Consider the following 25,516-nt stretch of genomic DNA (forward strand, 5'->3'; position numbering starts at 1 on the left):
CACAAGTTTATGTCCTATTGAACCCAGCTTGGTTGTGCCATTGCTGGCTCCTGTTGGTCAACTAGGAGGATGGCCACACAGTGACCGTGAAGGCAGCTGTATTGCCATGGCAATGCCCTACATTCCTCACCAGGACCTCTGTCACTGGCATGATGACAGCCACTGCCAGGGCGACTATGGGCGAGGGTGGCATTTCAGCTCATGCATTACATTTACATTAATGTAAATGTAATGCATGAGTCATAAGTCATGCACAAACTGACTGAAAAGGAAACGTGGTCATGAGAAGCACTCCTTGGCTTAAATTGTCTATGAAACCTAGATCCTCATCCTATATGAATGAGATAGCAGGGGACCTGGAGACCTGTTTCTGCTAAATGTAAAAAAATAAAAAAAAAAGGAAAGGAAAGGAAAAAAAGGAAAAACAAACAACAAAGACCTGGCAACATGCCACCCATGGCTCTGATCTGATCTCGACTCTAAACTCTGATGCCACCAGAATCGATGCACTCGACCTTCCATTGAAAATAAATCGTCAGGCCAGATCAATGGATTGGCGATACAACAGATTCTTCATCTTCAGAACGTGTACAAGAGATAAACATGGAGAAAAACGTCGGATCCTTACAGGAACAAGCTCTGAAGAGAAAGGAGAGGCTGAAAGCCCTGAAAAGCAGACACACTCAGGTACACATTCAATGAGCGGGGATTCTATGTCCGAATAACGAGACACGACAACTCGGAAGAGAAGCATGTGTTTACCTACACAGTTAGCCAGCTAGCTACTTAGCTATCCTGTTATAGCTAGTTTTCTTGTAGTGCTACCACATAGAGTATAAGTGATACCATTATTCTGTTCTGTTTCAATGCTTCTTTTGTACTTGTATATAAAAACGAGAGAGAGAGAGAGAGAGAGAGAGAGAGAGAGAGAGAGAGAGAGAGAGAGAGAGAGAGAGAGAGAGAGAGAGAGAGAGAGAGAGAGAGAGAGAGAGAGAGAGAGAGAGAGAGAGAGAGAGAGAGAGAGAGAGAGAGAGAGAGAGAGAGAGAGAGAGAGAGAGAGAGTGAGTTATATAGATTTATATTAGTACTGATTAACTCTGGCATCCGTATTTTGGCCAAACAAACGATCAAAAATATCTGATCTACACTACTGATCTACGCTGTTAGTGGGGAGGGGGGCTTACCATCTACTTTCACCAGAAAAAACACTGTTTTCTTATTTTTTTCAGCAATGAGTTCAATATAAAATTCAATATAATAATGTAATATATCGGTATATATCTCAGAAAAAAACGCAGTTCTAATTACAGTCCAACAAAACAAACTGCCTTTGGCTACACACTCACACAAGTTCATGCATGAAGATAAAAGGCACAGTAGTTGAACTATCTAACACCTGCTAAATATACATAGGTCTATTCAAATGCAGCTCTCATGGATTGAAGTTCTTCTCAATCGCCATGACTGAATTCAGTCATTTGGATTCAATAGAAGCCAGCATGTCTTCTATGATGAAAGCATGTTATGCAGTGAAAACAGCCCTATCCTGTGTGTTACCAGTAAACCTCAGCACTTCAGCTTTTCACTTGGTCATGTTGTATGTGAGTTGTCATGCAGAGTAGGTTAGGTTTAGCCATAGAGTTATATATCTATACTCTAAGGGTTTAGCCCAATCTGGGTAGTAGTACCCATCGGCCAACAAAGGAAAAACAGCGACAGCGGCCTCTTTTCCTTTGAGTTTTGTCTGTCTCTCTCTCTCTCTCTCTCTCTGGTTTAGCCTACTTCTCACCTTGACTTCAGCCTATTCTTCTGCGACACTTTGAGAGTCCTTCGATCATTTATTTACCCCTTGAACAGGAAACCTTGCTCCAAGGATTCTACAAGCTCACAACGCGGCACCGTTGGGATCTTCTTTTATTTCTTCATGAAGTTACATTTTTGTTTTTTAAGTTTTTTTTTTGTTTTTGTAGGAAATGTAGGAAACAAAAACTAAAGGGACCCATAAAAAAGTGACTGCGGTTTTGTTTTGGAACCAGTGAAATAAGCTGCTGTAGATGAGAGAGCGTGTTGCTTTGGGCCTATAGCTGTGTCTGTGTGAATGACGTTGATGTTGCTGTTTTCCTGCTGCACTGTACTTCTTGAAGAATGACTCGGTCAACTGAATTGTTCTCGCAGGTGGACAGGAAGTCTCTTCAGGAAAACGGAGTTGGGTGGGGTTCCTTATTTTATACACATTTGTTTTTACCAGTGCACAGTACCGTGTAGGCTGAGGACTCTAGGCTGCATTGGGAACGTCTTATTTCTTGAAATGAGCATGAGATTGGAATTGTGGCAACAGATGAAAACTGAGCATGCATTTCTGTGATTGAGAAGTCCCCTTACATGCAGATTGTTTTATTTTATTGAATAGGTTTGGGGGTGAGTGCTAAAACATCTTCACCAGCTTGCTGTAGCCAGTACATTTTGGTTAAAACCTGCTGAGCATGACCTACTTTGTGCTTACACTGAGCCATAATTCCTGCCACTCATTTTCCCTGCAGAACCTCAGAACCAATCCTAGTGGGGCCTGGTTTTACCTGATTTGGTCTAATAATCCCTGAAGCTAAAATACTGCTTTGAACAACCCAATGTCAGAAGTTATAATTTCCCTCTAATTTGCCTCTCAAATCAGACCAACCATAAAGGTTGTGCTTCTCTGTTTACTTACGGTATGCAAATACTTAACGTACCTGGTTCTAATCTATGAGATATACTGCAATGAACACGATTTGTTGGAGCAATGCTAACCCCCCCCCCCCCCCCCATGTTGTATTGACTTCCAAACAGGGGAGAGAGTTGGAGGATGGCGAGCCTGACCGGAAGAGAGCCTTGGAAGAAGAAGAGGTCGTGGAGGAAGAACAGAGGCATAGGTAGGTTTGTCAGACATTGGCTACGTTTACATGGACAGTTAAATCCCCTTTTCTTTTTTTTTTTTAAAGATATTTTTTTGCGGCTTACGCCTTTTTTTATTGATTTTTGAAGGGACAGACAGTAGGCTGACAGGAAACGGGAGAGAGATGGGGGGATGACATGCAGTAAAGGCTGTGTCGGGTCCGGGAGTCGAACCCGCGGCACACTGCGACTGGATTACCAGTCCGGTGCCCAGACCGTTACGCTACGGCCTGGGCCCGTTAAATCCCCTTTTCATTCAGAATAAAAGTTAAATCCTATTAAAAGTTCTCATGTAAACACCTACAAAAACTTAAATCGGAATGAAAATGGTCAATCTGATTTAAACTTAGATCTGATGTAACTGACCGGTTTATTCCATTTTTAAATCCTATTGAAACAATTGTGGACTCATGTAAACACTCATTCGGATTGAAGTTCATTCTGGTCTTTCTGTGCATGCTTGTTTCCATGTAATTGTTATGGCTATATTATGCTCTTGTTTTGCGATTAATTATATTAAGAAATTATATTAGAAACCTCTCATAGGCTACAGGATACATCAAATATAAAGTAATACGGCATAAAAGTGTTTTTCTCCGGGCACGGTGGCACAGTTGGTAGTGCTGTCGCCTCACAGCTAGAAGGTCCTGGGTTCGATTCCCGCTGGGGACGCTGTGGGCACTGGCGGCGTGTTCCCTCCTCCGCGTCATCAGTGCCCATACCCGAGGCGGGGGTTGGCGATAGGGCCTTTCTGTGTGGAGTTTGCATGTTCTCCCCGTGTCCCCTAGGGTAGATACCCTCACAAAAACATGCCGTAATCCTGGTCTCTAAAACTACCTCCCCCTGGCCAGCCGGGGCGCCTGATGGAGGGGAAAGGAACTGGTCGGAATAACGTGTCCCTTCCACGCGCTATGTCCGGGGAAATTCCCCTCTGTCAGGTGAAAAGAAGCAGCTTGGACTCCTCATGCATAGAAGGAGGCATGAGGTCAGTCCGCTGCCCCCCCAGGTTGGCAGAGGAAGTGTAGCGCCCAGGATTACATTAGATAATTGGCACTGGGTGAAAAGAAAACTGGGTTACAAAATCGTGGGATAAAAAATTAGGAAAAAAAAACAAAAAAAACAAGTGTTTTTCTATTATTATTTTGTTTTACTGAAATGTAGTATAGTAGAAGTAAAACAATTGGAAAGTAAAGTAGAAATACCTCAAAATTGTACTTTAGTACTAAAGTAAATGTACTTTCCACCACTGGACGTAAACATATCCGCCCGCCCCCTATCCAATCAGAAGCCTTCCCAGCCCCAAACCTGATGTGGAATGAAATAATGGGATTTAAAAGTATTGTCCATGTAAACTCTCATTCGGAATGACCTTTCCCATGTAAACACGCAGCAAAAAACATTACTTCTGAATTAATTCATTCTGAAGTTTTCATTCTGAATGAAAAAGCCCTCATGTAACCGCAGCCATTCTCTCATTATACAAATGCACGCAGCAGGGCTTTTAAGTATGTCAATTACACACCAGGCCATGGGCAGTGTGATTAATTTGACAGACTGCTGTTTCTTTCAAACTGCACATTACATTACGTGGTGATAAATCAACTTCAAGCTATTTCTAATTTGGAACAAGGTTGATTTTTCTGATTTTCCGTACTGTGAATAAAGCCATCAATCTGTATGAATCGGCCATCATCAGTGTTGGGCATCGTTACTTTCTAAAGTAACGTCGTTAGGTTACTGGATTACTGCCCATGAAAATAATCCCTTACCGTTAAAGATTACCTTCTGAGAAAAGTAACAAGTTAGATTATTTTCCGTTATTTTCCGTTACCCGACAATTTAATGCTTGTGCAGGTTGTTTACATTGTAGGCTATTAGGCTACTGCATACCGTCATTGCGCCGCATTATTACGGGCCTAATTAACTCTATGGTTAAAAACGAGAATGATACACACCATGAACTGACCATAGACAATATCCCCTTTACAGCTCTCTTTATTAACGAATATAATTCGCCACAATCGCCAGTCTATACACGTAGGACTGAACAGAAAGGCTGTTGCGCTGCGCTCCAACCAGCCAACAGCGCACATGATGCCCTCTCCACGGCGCGCACCGTGGCGCATGAACAACACCACCTCCACCACCGTGGACCCACGTATGAACAAGATAGTTTATAAGAAATGGCACGGCGGCCATCCTTGCAGGCAGTGACAGACAGTAACGGAATGAGAATCCTGTAACCTGTTATTTTGGGGGGGGTGGGGGGCATTGATGATGAATGTTACTATGAAACTTAAACAATTCATTAAACTAGTACTCACCTAATGACGCAGCCACGGAGGATCTACCATGTATAACGTAATTCCAAAGTGTTTAGACTACATTGTTTAAGTCAAAGACGCATGCGGTTTTTACTTTGGCTTAAAGCATGTTGTTATTATTATTCCGCATAGAGTATATTCCACCACCACCACCGGCACTGTCATAGTAGCTGGCTACAACCGAAACATCTTCCTCTTCAAAATAAAAGCTGCTTGTAACAATACTTTTATTTCTTAAGTGAACTTACAGGATGTAGTAGACGCAGGATGTATCGTAGGCTATACTATGCGCTGTGCATTGGGGCTTGGGAAGATAAATCACACAGATATGAAGGCAGGAGAAATAGACTGCGGGCAGTCGGGGCTTTATTATTATTTTTTAAATCTTGCACACAAAATGAACAGGGACACATAGTAACGGGACTACTGTTTTGGAAAAGTAACTAAGTAACTAACTACTAAATTGCAAAACTAACTAGTTAGTTTATTCCGTTACCAATAAAAGTAGTCCCTTACATAACGCCGTTATTAATAGCGCCGTTACACCCAACACTGGCCATCATCTACAGTATACTTTATATGATGCAAACTATTTGCATTGGTCTCTCTCTCTTTCTCTCTCACACACATTACAGTGTTTACTCTGTCCTGGATCACAGCACTGTGTTAATAGCTGCTCAAATATCCTGCAGCCCACTGGGCTTTGTTTCTAAGCCAGCCGCTAGGAAAAAGGGCAGTCGTCTCCCTCATCCTACTACAGGAGCCCTTTTCCATTGTTTATGTTTAATGACTGTGTGCGCCAAATGCCCTCAGAGACACTCCCTCTAGTCTAACAGGATGGGACTGTGTCATTGTGGACCGAGAATCTCTTGCGCGAGGCCTAATTCACTGAGTTTGTGTGTGTGTGGACAGAATGGATTGGTAGTGGCCTGGATGTGTACAGGACGGGTGTGTTGTGCGTCGTGTTGGCAATGACTAATTCAAGGTGGCAGTCTTGCACCGACAGCAAAGTGTGAGTGTAAGATAGACAGGTGGTGTCGTGTGCTGCAGAGTATTAACATTTCATGGGAGCTCTGTGTTCTGGTGGCTGAGCCACATAGTGTTTTCACCTAATCGCAAGGTCATAGGTTACAGTCCACGTAAGGTCATCTCTCTTTTTACCACCTATCTGTCTCTACTGTCTCTACAAAGATGGGTCTACTAACGGCGTGGCTAACATGGATCTCGGGTATCATGTGGCCAGTTGATGTCGGCATGTTCCAATTGACTTGAATGACTTTTAGGATACATTTTAAGTTTTAAATGTTAAATAGTATAACGCATACATTATAATTAGTATACAGTAAATATAAAGGAATGTATTTCCATGGCCTAATGGCTGCATTCACAAAAAATGTGCTGATCGGTTTGTGAGATTAGCTCTGGACACACACACACACACACACACACACACACACACACACACACACACACACACACACACACACACACACACACACACACACACACACAATTCAATTCAATTCAAAGGGCTTTATTGGCATGAGAAAACATACGTTTACATTGCCAAAGCAGAAAGAACAATACAGCAATACAATCAAAACAAAAATGATGTACATTTGAAGGTCAGAATCTTCAATAGATCAAATTCTATGTACCAAGGTCACTCAATGCAGGTATAGTGCAGGAATATACACAATGATTAGTCTTTAGGGTGGTTGTGTTCCATTTGATATCCTTCTCCTATCATATCACAGCAACTCACAAATCTTGCTGCTGTGTTTGCACATTGTTGTACTTCGCCCAGCAGATATGGGAGTTTTTTGTCATTGGTCATGTTTTCAAAATCTCTGTGTGTGGTTTTAATCTGTTGGAAAGTATGTGTCTCTCATGTCTTGGTACAATGAATGGACAGATGGTTAGGAAGTGTAGCTCGGTTTCCACTTCATTTTGTGTGCAGTAGTGGGTGCATAGTCTGTCTTCTCTCGGGATACAGGTCTGCCTATGACGGCCTTTCTCGATTTCGAGACTGTGCTCACTGAGTCTGTACCTAGTTAAGATTTTTCTTTGTTTTGGGTCGGTCACGGTGCTCAGGTATTCTGCCACTGTGTATTCTCTGTTTAGGGCCAGATAGCATTCTAGTTTACTCTGCTTTTGTGTTGCTTCTTTCCAATGTGTCAGATAGTTTTCCTTTTGCTGTTTTATAATTTGGTTTAGTCCAATGGGTTTTCTATCTCGTGGCTCTGTTTGTGTTTGTGCTCAGAGTTCCAGGGCCAGATGGCTGAGGGGGCATCTCTCTAGAGTTTCACTGTGTGTGAGTGCCTTGTTGTTATGGAGTGCATCTAGGTCACTTTCTTTTAGGTGGTTGTAGAACTTAAGTGCTCTCTTTTTTATTTTGATTATGAGTGGGTATCGTCCTAATTCAGCCCTGCATGCATTATTTGGTGTTTTTCGTTGGGTACGGAGACTGGATTTGCAGAGTTCTGTGTGTAGTGTCTCGGTTTGGTGTTTATCCCATTTTTCAAGATCATGGTTTGCTAATGGTCCCCAGATCTCGCAACCATAGAGGGAAATTGGTTCTATCACAGAGTCCAGTATTTTAAGCCAGGTTTTAATTGGGACACACACACACACACACACACACACTCACAGAGACCCTCTTCTAGACTGCTTGGCTCTGATTTCCATTAATACGGTGAAGTGCTTAACATATTTTGAAAAACAACATGAGAGAACACGGGGAGGGAATCAATGGGCTTTTTATTCATAAAGTATTTAAGGCCCACAGGCTGATGCCACATGAATAATCATGTTTTATGTTTTCAAAACAGTAAAAAAAAAAAAAAAAGGGGGGGAAGTTTAGGGATAAAGGGCAAAAATAGGGCCCTATGTGTGTGGTGTTCAGTGAAGCCACTATACAGCCTGTCTGCGTGTGTTAAATTTCCTAACGTGGTGACTCTGGTGACGTCTATGCCTCATTTGGCTAAATGGAAATGGTGCTCTTCATAAATGGCCTACTTAATCTGCAAGTACAAAAGTGCTTCACATGAACTATGTTCATGTATGTTATAATGAAGAGAATAATGAAGAGAATTTCAGTCCCAATATCCACACTCTTCACCAGTTACTAAAGTGTTTTGCGCACACACCGTGCTGCTTCCGTTTCATGACATCATACATGTAGCTGCATGTATGGTCTACTTTATGAATTATGAGGGGGCAGACATGCTGGTCATACAGTATATAACTGAATAAAGAAGGCGCTGGACTGCATGATTGGAGCCATTGGAGCCTTTCATTTTAATAACAAAAAAAAAGAAAAAAAAAGACAACGTTCAGATCTTTGTCAGGTCATCCTGACCCTGCTATTAAAATAAAAAATGTGAGCCCTTTTCATCTGAGTCGCTCCAGCGCCGCCTTTATTCGCCTATTGTAGAGAGCCTGGCCTCACCATAAAAATGGACAATAATAATAATAATGATATAATATCTGCAGCAGATTTCAACCGTAAGAGGCGGCGGTAGGCTGGAGGTTAGGAGTGATGGAATACCTACAGTAGGCAGGCTGGCAGAGAAAATCTGGGCTCCCTGGACAACCACAATTAGCATGCCCTTGAGCAAATCCTTCCTGAAGAGATTAGGTTGGCAAAATCTGTCATCTCTTTTTAATACTTAGGAAAACACATTGTGTCGATTGATTTTTCATGATATTTATTATATTATTTATTATACATGATATACTGTATGCAATTTGTTAATATATCATTCTTGTCTTATTATTTTATGTATCATGACATTTTCGATTATAATGTTTATTTTCCACATTTTATTCCAGATACTGTTACTAAAATAGGTTATATTTTCGTGTTCAAATAGGAGCTTAATTAACATAAGGAAAGTGGTATAAGAAGAGGCGGTGTTTGGCCCTAGTATCACTGTCTTTGAGACTTCAGAGGTGCTATGAGATGTCTGTGTAGAGTTGAGACATGGCCGCGTTCTGCCAAGAGAGGAACATGACTAGCATTTGTACTCGTACCCATACAAGGCACCACTCTGTCTGTGTGGCCTTCATAGTTGTGTCCAGAGTATTGCCCTCCTCGCTGTAGCCACACTGCCATTGAATCACTGCTCAGGGCCGACCTTGGGAGTTAGTGCTGTCCACAACATAGTTGCAATATCCCCCGTTTGAAGGCCAGAGCCTCTCTCGGTCTCTACCCTCTCCTTCCCGTTTCCCTCCTCTTTAATATAAATATAAAACGGAAATGCACGGAAATATCTTTAACCAAAAACATGACAAAAAAAGCCATGACAAAGAAGCCACTGAGTAATACCCCCCCCCCCCCCCCCCCCCCAAAAAAAAAAATGAATAGCCTTATGCACGCCCGGGCCTATATACAATTATACAGTGACAGACCACTTACCAACACATTGCAAGTGTCAATGCTCTCCCGAGGCAGAAATCAAAATAAATACATGCATAAATAATGAACATACTAATAATAAACCCTACACAAATCGTATGGAGCATATAACCGTTGCTCTTCACAGAACCGCCACGCTGGAGGTTCCCTTGACAAATGTGACCTTGTAACTCTTGTCTGTCTCTGCTGGGCCCGAGGAACAAATCTACACAGCCATCACCACCCAGACTCGGCAGGAATTCCACCGTGTAAAAAAAGTGAAAAAAAGACTGGCGATGAAAGATTACATAATAGAAGCACAAAGCAAAAGACATTCCTCAGCTGTTTGCCGATCTCGACTCGAACCCCACAGAGCAGGTGGATGGTGTTAATGAGATGTGTTCCAAACACGGATAAAAGGGAGCCTTATTCCCTGGGTCCAAACTAAAGACCTAACAGCCCCCATCCTAGATGCAAGAGGTGCAGCTGTAAAAGGCCCTTCTGTCTCCTGATCTCTAGAGAACGTTTGACTACACTGCCACCTGCTGGTGCTCAGTGTATATATACCTGCCAAAAACCTCTCCATAGTTCAATTTCTTTCGTTTCATTTTTTGGGGGGGGGGTTTTCCAAATCAATGCCCTACTTGCTCATACTAACTACAGTACAGCGTCACACAAAAGCATCAAAAGTAGCAGATCCACAAGCTCAAAATGCGGCGCAAATTATTTGAATCCTGGAAAGAAAATGTTTTCTTTGCATAACTCAGTGCTATTGAACACCATTTACATCTTTGTATTGGTTAAAAAGATATTGAACCAATGAAAAGTATTAAAGCGCTTCGGACAAAACCTTAACCCTTTAACTCCATTGGATCCTCAAACTGTCTGCTAAAGCAACTAACTCCAACCACCTCTCCCACTCCCATGCAAGTAATTGACAATACATAAAGTCACAATACTAACTTTGTTGAGGCAGTATTGCTTTGTTTAAAAAATATATATATAAGGTTTCTTCATTTCCTGAAAAATGTATACCGGTATTTTTCATTTCCTAAAAATGTAACATTTTGCCGTTAGTAACAGGTACAGCAGAGCATGGGAATCTGTGCTCTTTGGTTGTACTTTGTTATCAGCATTGTCCAAAGATTTATTCAATCATGTACGCCTGTGCTTTTGTTCTGAGGAGTGAGGACAGGACAGGACAGTGAAGAGGGGCACAAAAGTGAGGCCAGGAATGCTTTTCCACCATCCCGGAATGTTGTTAGTTATTTGGTTGAGCCATTAAATTAATTCTCCACGGTAAAAAGTTGTGGATTTAAAAAAAAAGTCAAGTTGTGACAGTAACTGTGTCAATAAACACTGAAATGTTTTAATCACGATGCAGTACTCAAATGTTTCTGTCACATTCTTAACATGGATGGAGCTTTGCTGCCTACAATGGCTGTATTTTGTTTTTGTCAAATATGTTTAATTAAGAATAGAACAGATTATAAAATTATTTAAAAAAAGGAAGGAACATAAATACTGTTTAGTGAGTGAGAGACATTAACATAAAATAAAGTTTTAAGATGAAATGCTGCCATGGAAAACAAAAAAAAACACTTGATATGATGATAAGACAGTCGACCACACCAATGGTATCATGTCTGTTAAGTGCTACAATGGCTGTAGTTTTTTTGCCACGACTATGTCACTGCATGGACAATCTCTGTTTCTCTTTTGGTCCTGCCTACAGCGACTATCGATGGATTTATTGTATGGATGGACTCCTACCGACAAAGACATGGAAATAAGACTGAAGAACAGTGGTGTATTATATAACTGCCTTCTATGTTCTCAGAGAGCTGAAACTACGGAACTACACCCCAGAGGATGAAGAGCTGAAGGAGTGCCAAGTACCCAAAGCCAAGCCTGCATCAGGTTAGTTTATGGTGACAGGAACTCAGATTATCACTCAGTTATTGTGTGTTTTATTTGTATTTGGTGGTGAACTTGAAACGTATGAAGAACCCATGTGTCATCTGATTGACTCTATTCATGTGTCGTGCGTCTATTTGCTCATTCTTGTTTTCAGTTGAGGAAAAAGTGAAGGATCAGCTTGAGGCAGCAAATCCAGAGCCCATCATTGAAGAAGTGGTAAGCAGTCCTTTAGCCTATTTCCGATTGTCCTTCACTGTTGACAGTCATTTATTTACTTATTATATATGTTTGCTGTGCTCTTCATTTGGTAGTACAGGACAGGCATCGGGAGGCTAATGTTTAGAAATAAAAAATAATTCCTCTGTGCTTCACCAGAATACTGTGCAATTTAGGAAGCCGTCTCTGTCTTTTCTATATATTTCAGCATATACAGTATATCCCATTTTAGGCGGGAACCCCTTTTGGTGTTAGCATTACGTTATGCTTTAGCTATTTCTGAAAAATCGAACGAAAACTGTCATTTTCAACCAGACATTTAAATCTGATCTCAGGTCAGAATGGGATATTATGCAGCCCACACTGAGTTGGTTTCCCACTCACAACTGTGTGTCCTCCTTCCTTTTGTAGGATTTGGCTAACCTTGCTCCTAGAAAGCCAGATTGGTAAGCTGTTTTCATTTGTTTTTCTTTGCACACGATTGATCAAAATCATACATTTTCCTAATCCCTGCTATTTTATGGCATGGGTCTCCATCGTACAACCAAGTATAAATCAAGCTTTGTGTGTTGACATTGTGATCATGGACGTAGGGATCTAAAGCGAGACGTTGCGAAAAAACTGGAGAAGCTTGAGAGACGAACGCAGAGAGCCATCGCAGAACTAATACGTGAGTAATGGCCTGTCCCACTGTCTGCTGCTTTGGCATGTTATCAGTGTGCTGCTCTATGCATGCATTATTAGGTTAATTGCTTGGTGATTTCAAGACTCAGCGGAGGCTCCAAACCACCTGTTAACATCACTGTTGTGATTCCCCTCACTGTTGAATGATCTAAATGGAAGTTCTAAAAATAGGCCTCTGACATATGGCAACAAACCAGCCGAACATAAGCTGGTTCAATTGTATGATCAGATCGTGTTTTTGTTAGATGTCTATGATGGGAGGTGCCTTTTAATTTACATGTTCTCACCAAGCCCCCTTTTCACATCCATAATGTGTAGATCATCATCCCAATACAATAGCATGATGAATCTGAGCATTGCACTGGATATTCACCCACTCCTGTGTGTGTGTGTGTGTCTGCAGGGGACCGTCTGCAAGGCAGTGAGTTGGAGCTGGCTGACGCAGTAGGAGCAGTAGGAACGGTGGATGGCGACTCGGACTAGATTCACGGTTCACGGTGGTGGCCATGGAGGCCACAGAATCCTGCATATGCCATCCAAATGATTGGATGCCACCACAACAGAGACTTTGATTTGGTAGAACTGCACTGGGAAGTGATTCAATCAACTTTTTTTTATTGGTTTTTTTCACAGAAGCATTTAAATACTGAGTTTGAAAAATAATAAATGGTGGCATTAACAGCTTCTCTTAAATAAACCCCACAAGTATGACATAAAAGAGTAAACACATTGAATTTTCACCCCAAAGAAAAAGGACAACAGAAAACAAGACAAACAAACCTTAAATACAGGACCAGTAAAAGTTGAAAAATAAAAGGCAGACAAAAACAGACAAAACGACAGTACACAACATCCTACAGGTACATGATACATCCATAATCCAGCAGATCTCACTCATCCCCAAGCAGAGACGGATTCAAGTTCTGAATGAATTGAAAGAATGGACCCCATATCCTCCCAAACCTATCGGAAGAACCATTCAAGGAGAGTCTAATCTTCTCCAGTTTTACACAGTACAAGGTGTCCCTAACCCAATGAGTGTGAGAAGGGGAAGTGGGCGATTTCCAGTTGGTCAGAATTAGTCTCCTAGCTAACAGTGACAAAGGCCAAAACATCCCTCTCTGGTTTAGAGAGCGACGGTACTGAGGGGAAAACACCAAACAGGGCCCCCAAAGGTGTGGGCTCCACTCTTTGCCCGACTATCGTTGATAAGGAATTAAAGATATCGGTCCAATATTTGTGTAGAGAAGGGCAGAGCCAGAACGTATGGATGAGGTCTGCGGGAGCTTGCCGACATCTATCACGCTCAGAAGACACATCATATTCTAGACAACCTGGCCTTGGTGTAGTAGACACGGTGTAGTAATTTATGTCGTTTTAAAATGTTAGTTGAGATCTATATTCTGCTAATGGCTGAAAGTCCATTAGCCTGGTGTGGTCCTTTAACAAGAGATGTCAGTGTCACACCACATACCGTTTGACTGCAACAGCACACAGTACAAATTGCTTCCCATGAGTTGTAAACTACTACTGTCTTATTGTGTCTTTTTATATTGTGAAGTAAAATTTCAATTTTCTTAAGCCCTTGTTGATTTTTATGAAGTCTGTGTTGCTCATCAAGAGAAAGAGGAGGCAAAACTCATACATAACATTTATTCAGAAAAGTTTGCTAGTCGCTACATTATTAAATCAAGTGCTACCTTTGATCCAATAAGCTGACTGGGTTAATACGTTCATTAGAGAAACAACATGATGGAACAAATCATCTTTTTTTTTAAATGATATTCATTGCCGAAAGCTACTGATAGCTCTAAGATAAACACGCTACTCTTTCACTATAAAGTGCATCCCCTGTCCTTATAGACTAGTAGTGTCCAGTCATATGCCATGGAGGCCTGAGTGTACATGTTTTCATTCTATCCAAACACTCCACCAGGTCCACTGGTGTCCAACACGGTTCTAGGCCCCCTCCTGTCTGTCAGTTTTCCACTAAATATCTTAACCGAAAACAGCCGAATTACAAGATCACAATGTGTAGAGATTAAGGATTCTAGGGTACTTCATATGGTTAACACCACTTTCAACGAATGGGTGAAACACTGCATGCACTTGACCTCCATGATACATAACTGGATACACTGACACAGACTAACATGGCCCTACAATAAAGGGCAATATTGCACAGTTTATACTGTCATTTAGATAAGAACCATACTGTTTCACACAGGGTTACCACTTCCTCTCAATAACGTTCCTGTTCTCTTAGTGAGTGATGAAGGCCCATCATAGAGAAAGAGAAAAACGTCACAAAACTACACAGCGCTGTGCGATTTTGTTTACATGTAAGCATAATGATGAAGAGCCTGACCTCTTGCTACTTGACAATCAAATGCCCTACACAAAATATTCCATATTGGATTTGAAGCACACAAATCACACACAGTTATAGCAAATATGATTTGATTAATACTGCGAAAGCACAAAACATAAAGGTGGTTGCACACTGGACACGTTTTTTCTGAACCTTAATATCAGCCATTGTTACTAGGTACTTTGAGAACCACTAATCTAATCCAATCTTTGTTGAGTTTGTGATTTAATAGATTTTTGACGATGACAAGATTTTTGAAGGTAAAACGGAGATCCTACGCGCCACGCTGCTTGTGCACGGACAGGGAGGTCCATTGATAGCCGTAGGACAAGGTGTGAACGTGGACATGACTTTCCTTGAGGTGAACCGCGTGATGAACATCCAGGCTATGAGCGCCAACGAGAAGGTTCATATGTTCACCCAACATGTACTCTTCAAGGTGAGTAGGCTAGTATGATAAATTTGATAATTTAATAGATTCTCACAATGTATCACTCATAATGCAGCAGATTCCCATACACTTTGACTGACACTTTATTAGACAGAAATGTAAACAGTAGGCTACAGTCAGAATACATTCAAACACTTGGTCTAATAGGAATAGGATAGCACCAACAAAGTTCTTGCAATCTTGTTAACATTCGGTCTTGTACTCAATTAAATTTACAATTTAGGCATTTAAAGGACCACTTCACCACTTTTCAACCTATCTTCATATAATAGGTCCTCATTAATAATCATGAAAGAATGGCGCAATTTTTTTCTACTCGGTCTGTGTCTCATAGGAGGGCTGTGGGCAGTTCAGAATACAAGCTAATAAAAACTGCAGGCTTTCTAGTCTTGAAAAGTTGCAATGCGAAAATGGAAGCCATCGTTCTCACGATAATGAAAATCTAAACATTTTTGTAAAAAAATCTTGTTTAAAAAATAATCTGCCTAATGATGATGTCACTGGAAGACGGTTTCTAAACTGCCCACAGCCCTCCTATATGAGACACAGACTGAGTAGAAAAAAATTGTGCCATTTTATCATGATTATTAGTGAGGACCTATTATATGAAGATAGGTTGAAAAGTGGTGAAGTGGTCCTTTAACAGACGCTCTTAATCCAGGGTGATTTACAGTAAGCAAGAACAAAAAATATGGTAATACATCAAAACATAAAAAAATAGTCATCGGTAATCATAAATAAGCTTAAGAACCTAACAGTGGAATATCCATCTAAGGAAACGTGTATACACTTTTTTATTTTTTTTATTTTACATATTGCAGGCATTTACTACTATTTATGGAACGGCCTAATACCCCCCCAGTCCTACCTCGCCCGAGTATTTGGGTGGTGGTGCATGGCCGTTCTTAGTTCGTGGAGTGATTTGTCTGGTTCAAGGTTGATTAATTCCGATAACGAACAAGACTCCGGCTTGTTAACTAGTTTCGCAGCTCCCCGTGTGGTCGCCGACTAACTTTTGACGATGACAAGATTTTTGAAGGTAAAACGGAGATCCTACGCGCCAGGCTGCTTGTGCACGGACAGGGAGGTCCATTGATAGCCGTAGGACAAGGTGTGAACGTGGACATGACTTTCCTTGAGGTGAACGTCATGATGAACATCCAGGCTATGAGCGTCAACGAGAAGGTTCATATGTTCACCCAGCATGTACTCTTCAAGGTGAGTAGTATGATAATTTAATAGATTCTCACAATGTATCGCCCGAGTATTTAGGTGGTGGTGCATGGCCGTTCTTAGTTGGTGGAGTGATTTGTCTGGTTGATTTCCGATAACGAACTCTGCTAATATAGGGGGCGTCAGAATCGTCCAGGTGACAGGTCACGAAAATGCCCAAAATGGAGTTCCGGTAGTCAACTACCGTTGGAATAATCCGCCGCCGAATGTGCCGGAGAATGTTCTTCAGGTGGCGGGAATTACCGCGGGGGATTTTGTGTACCACGTCCACCTTACTTCCTAATAGAAGTAAGTAAGAGACCCATTATTGCACTGCATGATTGTTACTGTATAGGCCTGAAAATGGGGTTAAAGGGATTGTGACATTAAAAAAAAGGTTTTGGAATTGTTCTTGTTTTTTTTAGGTTTTCTAATCTCAATTGCACCCAAAAAACATGAACTTTTAACATTCAGTAGATTTTCTGTGATCTGGGGTTTTCTGGCTCAAACAGGTGCTCTGATTTGCCGGCAGTAAGTGACATCACTTACTGCAAATCCCATATATGTCAATGGGATTTGCCAGCAGATGGCCGAGTGGATTGCGGAGCGGGCTAGATATCGGAAGGTCGCCAGTTCGAATCAGCGGTCCGACACGTTAAAATTACCACCGTTGAAGTGCCCTTGGACAAGGCATTGAACCACTACCATGAAATGCTCCATGTGGGCCTGGCTGTAAACAAGTATCTGATGCTTAGTCCAGTTACCCTTGGTAAACTTGATTTACCAGAACGCATTTCTTCTTCTGTCACTGTTTCACTGTGTTGCCTGTTTTCATTGTAGCTCAAAAGGCCCAAAAAGCCCCAAAGAAAACTTCAAACCACAGAAAATCCACTGAATGTTCAAAGTTCAGGTTTTTTGGGTGTAATTGAGGTCATAAAACCTAAAAGAAAAAAGAAAAAGAAAAATAAATGAAAATGAATGTCATAAAACCTTTAAATATTCTGCAATGTTTTTGGAAATTCATTGGTAAAAATGTGTGGGAACCCTGTTACAGGAATTACAACTGCGCATCCAGTCAACCTGATAATTTTCTTATGAAATCATGGCTAGACTGCACCAAATTGCTACATTTTGGGAAATCGAATTGCAGAGAAGCATGCACCCCTAGATAAAAAATAAATAAAATAAAAAATAACCAATTATTACAGTTATTATTTTAATAAATGTACTAAATGCTGACACATAAATCCCTCACAATTGACCATATTGCCTTCAGTTAAGATATCTCCTGATAAGCAATGACACCACTTTGATAGGGAAACAGCTGAAGTTTTGTTTTTTGGAATGGTTGGTGTCTGGCATTCATCGTACCTCCCTGAGGGGTCGCGTCCCACAGGTTGAGAACCCCTGGATTAGTCCATAATAGGCCATTGTGTGTGTGTGTGTGTGTGTGTGTGTGTGTGTGTGTCTGCAGGGGACCATCTGCAAGGCAGTGAGTTGGAGCTGGCTGACGCAGTGGGAGCAGTAGATTCACGGGTCGGTTCAGAATCCTGCATATGCCATCCATGTTAAGGATGCCACCACAACAGAGACTTTAAGTTTATATTGAACACTTAAAGGGCTGTATTTTGCGTGTCTTAAGCAAGGTTACAATAGTTTTGGTTTTTTCATTATGGTTTAGTTTGTTAGTTTTGACTTGTTTTTTTCTAATTCAGTTAGTTTTTAGAGCGGGTTTGCTAGTTTCTATTTAGTTTTTATTTTGGTGAAATGCTTAGTTTTAGTTTAGTTTTAGTTCGGCACGCAACTACAAGTATAAATGAGGCTTTAGAGGAGTAACACTGGTTGGTTGTGTGTGTGTGAGTCCTGGGTGGTTTTAGTCACATTGACCTCCGCCGGCTTCGATCTTCCTGGCTGCAGGACCCAGCTCCACCTTGCACACTCTCTGGGCAAACTTCAATGAGCATAAGGTTTCTCCCACGTTACTCTCCAAGGCAGATACCTGGGATACAAAAGACCACATAGAAATGAGGGCCAAAAGATGGAATTAACACACGCCTTAACCACATGAAGCCTATAGCATCCCTATCCTGGGAACATTCAGCGAAGAATACTGAGATTAATGAGATTTTATCCATTCCACATCTCCTCTTATGCATCTTAGAACAACTTAATTGTCATGCTCATGTCATGTCACTATCAGGTAAAGATCTGCACTCTGCAGTGGCCCAGCATTAAATGAATATCTATTGATAGCTCAGTAAAGTCATCCTTATGGTACAACTCTGTCAACCGCTGTTTAGTATTGGATCATATCATCTGTCACTAAAATGATGTTTTGGGCACATCTTGCAAGATGGTCATTAATTCTCCTTGGAGAGATTCTGAAATCTGAGTTGATGCTGCAGGCTCCTTCAGTATAGGGAATATATAATATATACAGTATATATATTATATATATACACACTATATATTATATATTCCCTATACTGAAGGAGCTCCAATTATATTATTATTTGTTCACAATCTAAAAACATTGTCCACAGATTAAAGTGACCATGTCCATAGCTCTGGTCCATAGCTACCATGTCCACAAAACTTGAGTCATGTAGTGTCAATGTCGCGCACGCATCGCACAAGGCATAAATATGTTAAGTCTGTATTGTCCTGGTCCACATCTACTGTCCTGTTGTTGTGCTGCTGCCTGACCTTCCATGTGAGATGTGGACCCTCACCTGCCTCATCTCCTCCACTGCCAGTGGAAGCCCTCCCTCCGCACCACCAATCAGTCGCTGCTGCACTGAGCATGCCCGCTGTAGTAGCAGCCTGTGGATGAAGCAGAGTGGAGAGGAAGGGGAGGGGAGATTAACAGGAGCAGGCAGGCAGAGCAGGGATGCTGCTGCAGGCGAGAGGAGAGGGTCTGCTGCTGCATGGTGCCGGGGTTTTGGCACTGACAACGGAGCAGAAAAGACAAATGCAAGACGGAGCACTGGACTGACATTACCTGAGGATGGGAGGTTCGTGACAGGTAAGGCAGTGGGGACGGGACGCTTACGTGAATGCAGGAGAGCACTGAGCGTTAAATGAATGAAGGGGAAAATGAAGGCGGCTTGATATATCAGTGGGGCAGTGTAATCCGTCTGTCGAATGCACTTGTGGCTCTCTTCTGTCGTTCATCAAATTCGCAGGACGTTTACGGTGCTGCCGAATTAACAGGATGAAAATGCAAGTTACATTGTTTTATTGTCTGCAGCGAGAAAGGAGGTGTGAAGCGGTCTTTTGGTTATTTCATGGCGGTGCTGTGACTCCACGTTGAAGGAGATGTACGCCTTCTACTCCCTTTTAGTCTACATTTTCTACACGGTCTTCAAAAAGGAGGAGGAGGGGGCGTGTGGAGCTTCCTCAGAGGTATGTCTATAGCCTCAGTCGGCGGGGGCTCCCTCACTTTGCAGGGGGTGTCTGTCACCATCAATAGATTTTGATAATGGAAGAGGAATAAGATGAGAGGAATATTATCTGAGCATCACGCTACATGTTAACACATACCTATGTACAATTTAGGCAATTATCCAGAGCCACTTTACAAGTTATGACCTTGTTGTGGTCTTATGTAGTATCTACCGCATGTAATCATGACAATCTATTGTTCCGTGAAGTGCTCTGGGTGAGTGCTTGAGCTAAATATGTAACCTAACATATAAATGTACATTTTTAACTCATCAAAAACCGGGAAAGCGTCATTTTAGATATTAGCGCTGGCTATAAAAAAAATAGGCTTAGCAGATATACAAGCTCACAGCGTGGCACTTTGTGCCGCGCTGCAAGCTTGTACATTTTTGAACATTTTTGAAAAATCTTGAAAGCGTGAGAACTACTGATTTATTACGCATTTTGTAGTATCGGCCTCAGGGCTTATGAATGGGATTAGCGTGCACCACTCACTAATCCCTTCACAGGAGAGGAATAACCATTCAGGCAGTCTCGTTTCGTTGCATGACGACGTATGAATCAGGTTTATGTCTGTGTGGATAATGATGGTGATATGTAAAATATATCCCTCCTCCTCCACTGTCTGGCGCTGTCATCAGGAGCCAGGAGGACGAGTTACCATGGAAACTGGGAGCAAGAGTAGGAATGGTCACACCCCCAGGACGGGCAAGAAACCCTGTGCAAGGCTCAACGACTCCAGTGAGTTCAACCAATCACACTGTTCAACTAGGGCTGTGTCACCATTAGGATATTTTACCCTGACCATTAATTTACTCTCAAATCATTGTTTTTCTGTCATTGAACGTATTGTGAATAGAAATTACATTTCTGTTTGGCTTTTAGGCACACATTACATGTATAGTGGGAATAGCTGATCTATAAGCTCAAAATGCGTCACATCATGACGCGTTTTGAGTTTGTAGATCTGCTATTTCCACTGTTTTTTCCAAAAGAATTCTATATGTAAATGATGATTATGCAAAATAATAATTGCGATTATGTAATAATTGTGACAGGCCTATGTTAAACTTAATTTCAATTATTTTATCTAATGTCATCTAATGTAACATGCATGGGTTTAACAGTGTTCATCCTCCCAGGGATTCACCAGTTGTCAGCTGTTATTTGTAGTCGAATATGGCACTCGCATCACTCAATACTCTTTTATGCTCTGCTATAATGAATTGAATCTTATAGATTGTATGGTCACAATGTAGATTATTTATGCAAATGAGTGAATGACTGCACGAGTTTGTTTGACAGGTAGCAGCAGTGACAGTGACGGCCCGTCTCTCAGTGATGACGACGAGGACGGACTGCCAGATATCCCAGCATGCACTCCTCTAGCTGCATTTCTGTCATTCAAGCAGGAGGCCGAGAAGAAGAGAGCTTCTCAGGTGCAGCTGGAAACATCAGGGAAGGTAATGAAAACCTCTTAACACAGTGCTTGTCTAGGGCTGTGTGTTTTGCGGTGGACCTCCATCTGAAAATATTTGTACCAGGGACCCCTAGAGGTTGAAAACCCCAAGACTTTTCAAAATGTTGCAAAAAAAATAGCAGATTTACAACGGCTCCCATTTGTAAATGGACTATTTTTGAATAGTCTAAAATAAAATGTGGGACAGTAGGGTTGAACTGTTAACCAAGTTTGCTGGGGACCCCCTGGAACATCATGCAAGGCACCAACCAGCACATCGGGAGCAATTAGGGGTTCAGCGTCTTGCTCAAGGACACCAACTCTGGGGAAGCCCAGTTTGAACTGGGAACATTGCGGTTCCTATCCGGTCACTCTACCCCTCAGCCACTGCCGCTTTTGTCTTTTCCTGTCTCTCCTATCAAGCTCTTTCATTCTGCTTATTTTCTACTATGTTAGACAGAGACTCTGTATGCTGGAGTTGGGGCCCGTAGCGTTGTGTTGCCTCAAACCGCCCAACGGCCCGATCCATGCCAAAAGACCTTGATGTCACACTTGGGTAGTCAGCTATTCCAGCTAAAAGGACATATTAAATACTAGAAACAAAATTGCTAAGAAACTTTACTGTGTGCCTGCCGCTCAAAGCCCAGGCAATAGGAAGACAGAGAGGCTTAAACAGTGACAGCTCGCCCTGTTGAAAATTGGCCCTGATGAAACTGCTCTGTAGACAGTGATTCCTGTTCTGAGCCCCTGGAAGGTCTCCACAGCGTCCAGCTGTCCTCCTCGCCTCCGTTCGGACCCCGTTTTGTGACACAAGTACTTTTAACAAGATGAGAAATGTAATCTAACATCTGACATTTAGTCAATAGACCATATGAATGATGATAGGCTACATTGCAAAGCAAGTCAAATATACAACTCTAAACGGGTACAAATTAGCACTGGGCATTTAGACACTAGAACATCTGAAACAATTGTACGGTATTATGGCAAACATATAGAATCAAAGCACAATACAATCAATCAAGACAGAACAAAGTCCTACATAGTTCAAGTTCTCCAAGCTCATAATGTGTCGCATTGCAACAAGTGAGCTTGTAGATCAGATATTTTCAGCAGAGGTTAGGTGTAGAGAGTGAGGTGGTAGTGGTACGTACATTGTAAGAGGTTTCTGTGTGTGTGTGTGTGTGTGTTGCTTTATCACTGCAAATTGGAGTTTCTATGTTTGACTCCTTGGCAAAACAAAACGTCTGTCCCTGGCAGCTGACCGAGTCTCCCCTGGTTGCGGTGATGTCTCACCTGCTGAGCTTCCTGGAGCAGTACTCCCACTACCAGCAGCTGCAGCATCGGGCCGAGCAGTACCGCGTCCAGCTCAAGAGGCACCGCGTGCAGCACCGGCGCCAGATGAAGGCCCTGAGGGCCTCCTACCGCCAGAGGCTACAAGACAAGAGCAGTGTCATCACCAGCCTGGAGGAGGCCATCACCAGCCAGCAAGAACACTCAACCAACACCACCCCCAGCCCTGGGAGCCAAGGTGAGGATGCAGGGGACATGGATTACTAAACAAATAGATAGGTAGATAGATAGATAGATACCTTTATTATATATTACTGGACCTGTGCCCGTCGTTGGCCAACTGTTCTACTTGGGTACGATGCAAGTTGGGAACCTAGTATGCATTAACCGTTGTTGTAATGGCACCCGTTTTAACCGTCTGTCTGTGTCCCTTTTGTGCCCATACTGTATATGGAGATCTCTGTATCTGTCTGTCTGCCTGTGTCTGAAAAGTGCAAACTGAAAGGTGGACTGGTTAAGTAATCAAATGGCAGTTGTGGGTTTGCCCAGAGACTGGGAATTCTAACAGTGATCGGACTCATTAGGTCCACTGGCAGAGCCTGACCAGAGCCTTTTGTGGCAGTAATAGTAGTCTATTGAGGACGTGTGCCACGTTTCACTTTTGGTCCACTTGTGCTTGGAGGTTTGTATGGGAAAAAACAAACTCAGAGGCAGAATGATTTGATTGTCAAGGTTCGTGGTATAAATCAAGTTGGCACTGGAGATGACATCATGCTGTGAATCTGCTGGCCTTCACATCACACACATCATGCTGTGTGTGTGTGTGTGTGTGGGGGGGGTCTTAAGCGGGGGACCTCAGGCGTGCTGTCCTATAATGTATAGCATATAAAGATACATGGATCGGCAATGAGTGTGCATGGCACTTGGTTAGCGACTCTTGGCATGAATAAAACATCCCTGAGAGAGCTGTTTTCTTTCCCCAGTAAAGTGCACTTACTTTACAAGCTCTGGCACATGCTAGTCTCCAGTCCACGTGCTCCGTGTTGTGTTATAAATAGCCCCAGGCCTGCTTTGTGCTTTCTTCCCGCTGTTATGAGGCAAAGACTCACTGGCTGTTTACTGTGATGTATAGAGATGGTCCGACTGGAGCGGCAACGCACTGCTGGCCACAGTACACCGTCATTCTCAACCGCTTCAATCCTATGTCCAGCTTTGAGGGTGTAAACACAAACATTGTGATTGGCCAGAATGAGATGATGTATGATGACGTATGATGATAAGACATAAAGGGTGCCCCTCACTTCACACATGTGTGATTTTTGAGGGGCGCTAGCCTTTCCTATAAACAGCTTTTGTCCCCACACGTCCCTTATTTGCCAATGACAATGAAAGGAGAAATTAGGACAAATGTCCGCCAAATATGACGTCAATTTGACCAACCAATCACATAAGTTCAGTTGTTCATGAGATAATGTGTGATGATGTAAAATTGTAAATGATGAGAGCCCCTTTTAATGAATACAAGGACCTCTAGTTAGATATGTAGTAGACCACAGACCGGCTCCTTTGATATAAATATTTGTCTCTGGGACCCCCAAACTACACAGTGAAATTATTAGTGTTCATTTAACTCCAGAGAGTACAATTACAATTTATTCTACATTACTGTCTGTCTGAGTGAATGAATGTTTGAATGTCTGAAACACTGTCGTAGCTCCTCACTGGCTGCACCAATCCCTCTGAATTGTCACACTGGCATTTGACCATAATATTAACTGAGGTCTTAACGAAGCCCTTTTTTCAATTTAACACATTTCTAATTAATAATTAAATAAAATGAATAATTACATTAAAATTTCCCATCGACTTATATGGGAAAATGAAAAACTCACATTCAAGTATTTTTCTCTCAGAAACCAAGGGCTACAGATACAACACTTGGAGGGGAGGTTCATAATAATTATTATCATAAATCATCATCATAAATAATTACGTCTCACACACACACACACACACACACACACACACACACACACACCCTCACACACACACACACACACACACACACACACACACACACACACACACACACACACACACACACACACACACACACACACACACACACACACACACACACACGTATGTGTATACACATACAGAATTGGACCTTCCCTGTACTACTTGCGGGTGCATGTGGTTATACAGTCCTACAGTCATGAGTCCGATACCCTACCCAAAACCCTAACCGCACGCGGTGATATTTAATCCGCCACGGGCTAGTTTTAACCCGCAGCACATGTCGGGAGCCACAGGTGATTTTAACCCGCAGCACGGGTTAGTTTTTACCCGCAAAACATGTAGTTTTAACCTGTAGCGCATGTAGGGAGCGACGGTGTCGGACTAAATACTGTACAACAGTTGGTATGTCTAACCAATGTACTGTATGCACCCCACGGGCAAGTGCCTCTTGACACCAGACTGATTACACCTCAAATACATCAACAAATTATGATCTAGTACCCACTCTGTACATCATTTGGTGTTCATATATTTGAACGGGTAAGGACTAGTACATCAAATAAATAAATAAGTCATCAAGAATCATACGGAAGCTAAGAACCTAACAGTGGAATATCTAATGGAACTATGCATATGCAGTTTATGCACTATAGAGTGCTATGTCTCCATCATCTAAATTACATAAGTTGAGCCTTTGCATATACGCCTCTAAGGTCGCAGAGGCTGAAGAGGTGGGTTTTCGGCGGAAGATTGGGAGTGAGTCGGCAGTTCTGATTGCAATGGAAATTGC

General features: G+C 42.1%; 2 protein-coding genes across 2 annotated transcripts in view; both read left to right on the forward strand.

The window, feature by feature from the left end:
- Window positions 1–509: 509 nt before the first annotated feature.
- ccdc12 (coiled-coil domain containing 12) lies at window positions 510–14,055 on the forward strand. The gene is made up of 7 exons (XM_083761413.1): window positions 510–687; window positions 2,827–2,909; window positions 11,495–11,574; window positions 11,729–11,790; window positions 12,202–12,236; window positions 12,384–12,460; window positions 12,878–14,055. The coding sequence occupies exons 1-7, from the start codon at window positions 604–606 to the stop codon at window positions 12,955–12,957; spliced, it is 501 nt and encodes a 166-aa protein (XP_083617539.1). The 5' UTR covers window positions 510–603; the 3' UTR covers window positions 12,958–14,055.
- A 5,415-nt stretch (window positions 14,056–19,470) lies between these two features.
- Window positions 19,471–25,516, forward strand: part of LOC310856475 (kinesin-like protein KIFC3) — a 31,960-nt gene continuing 25,914 nt past the window's right edge. The window contains exons 1-5 of the mRNA XM_083761941.1: window positions 19,471–19,533; window positions 19,759–19,913; window positions 20,594–20,693; window positions 21,258–21,415; window positions 22,672–22,942. Coding sequence (XP_083618067.1) covers window positions 19,827–19,913; window positions 20,594–20,693; window positions 21,258–21,415; window positions 22,672–22,942 — 616 coding nt within the window. The 5' untranslated portion in view covers window positions 19,471–19,533; window positions 19,759–19,826. The remainder of the gene's footprint in view (window positions 19,534–19,758; window positions 19,914–20,593; window positions 20,694–21,257; window positions 21,416–22,671; window positions 22,943–25,516) is intronic.

This window comes from Protomyctophum parallelum (genome assembly GCF_964188405.1).
Source record: "Protomyctophum parallelum genome assembly, chromosome: 3".
Taxonomy (NCBI): Eukaryota; Metazoa; Chordata; class Actinopteri; order Myctophiformes; family Myctophidae; genus Protomyctophum; species Protomyctophum parallelum.

What these genes read in the sequence shown, in the direction of transcription:
- ccdc12 (XM_083761413.1), top strand. Translation starts at nt 604, where the DNA reads ATGGAGAAAAACGTCGGATCCTTACAGGAACAAGCTCTGAAGAGAAAG. An exon ending in GAGGAAGAACAGAGGCATAG is followed by an intron (nt 2,910 to 11,494) that starts GTAGGTTTGTCA and finishes CTATGTTCTCAG; the next exon opens with AGAGCTGAAACTACGGAACT. An exon ending in AGCCATCGCAGAACTAATAC is followed by an intron (nt 12,461 to 12,877) that starts GTGAGTAATGGC and finishes GTGTGTCTGCAG; the next exon opens with GGGACCGTCTGCAAGGCAGT.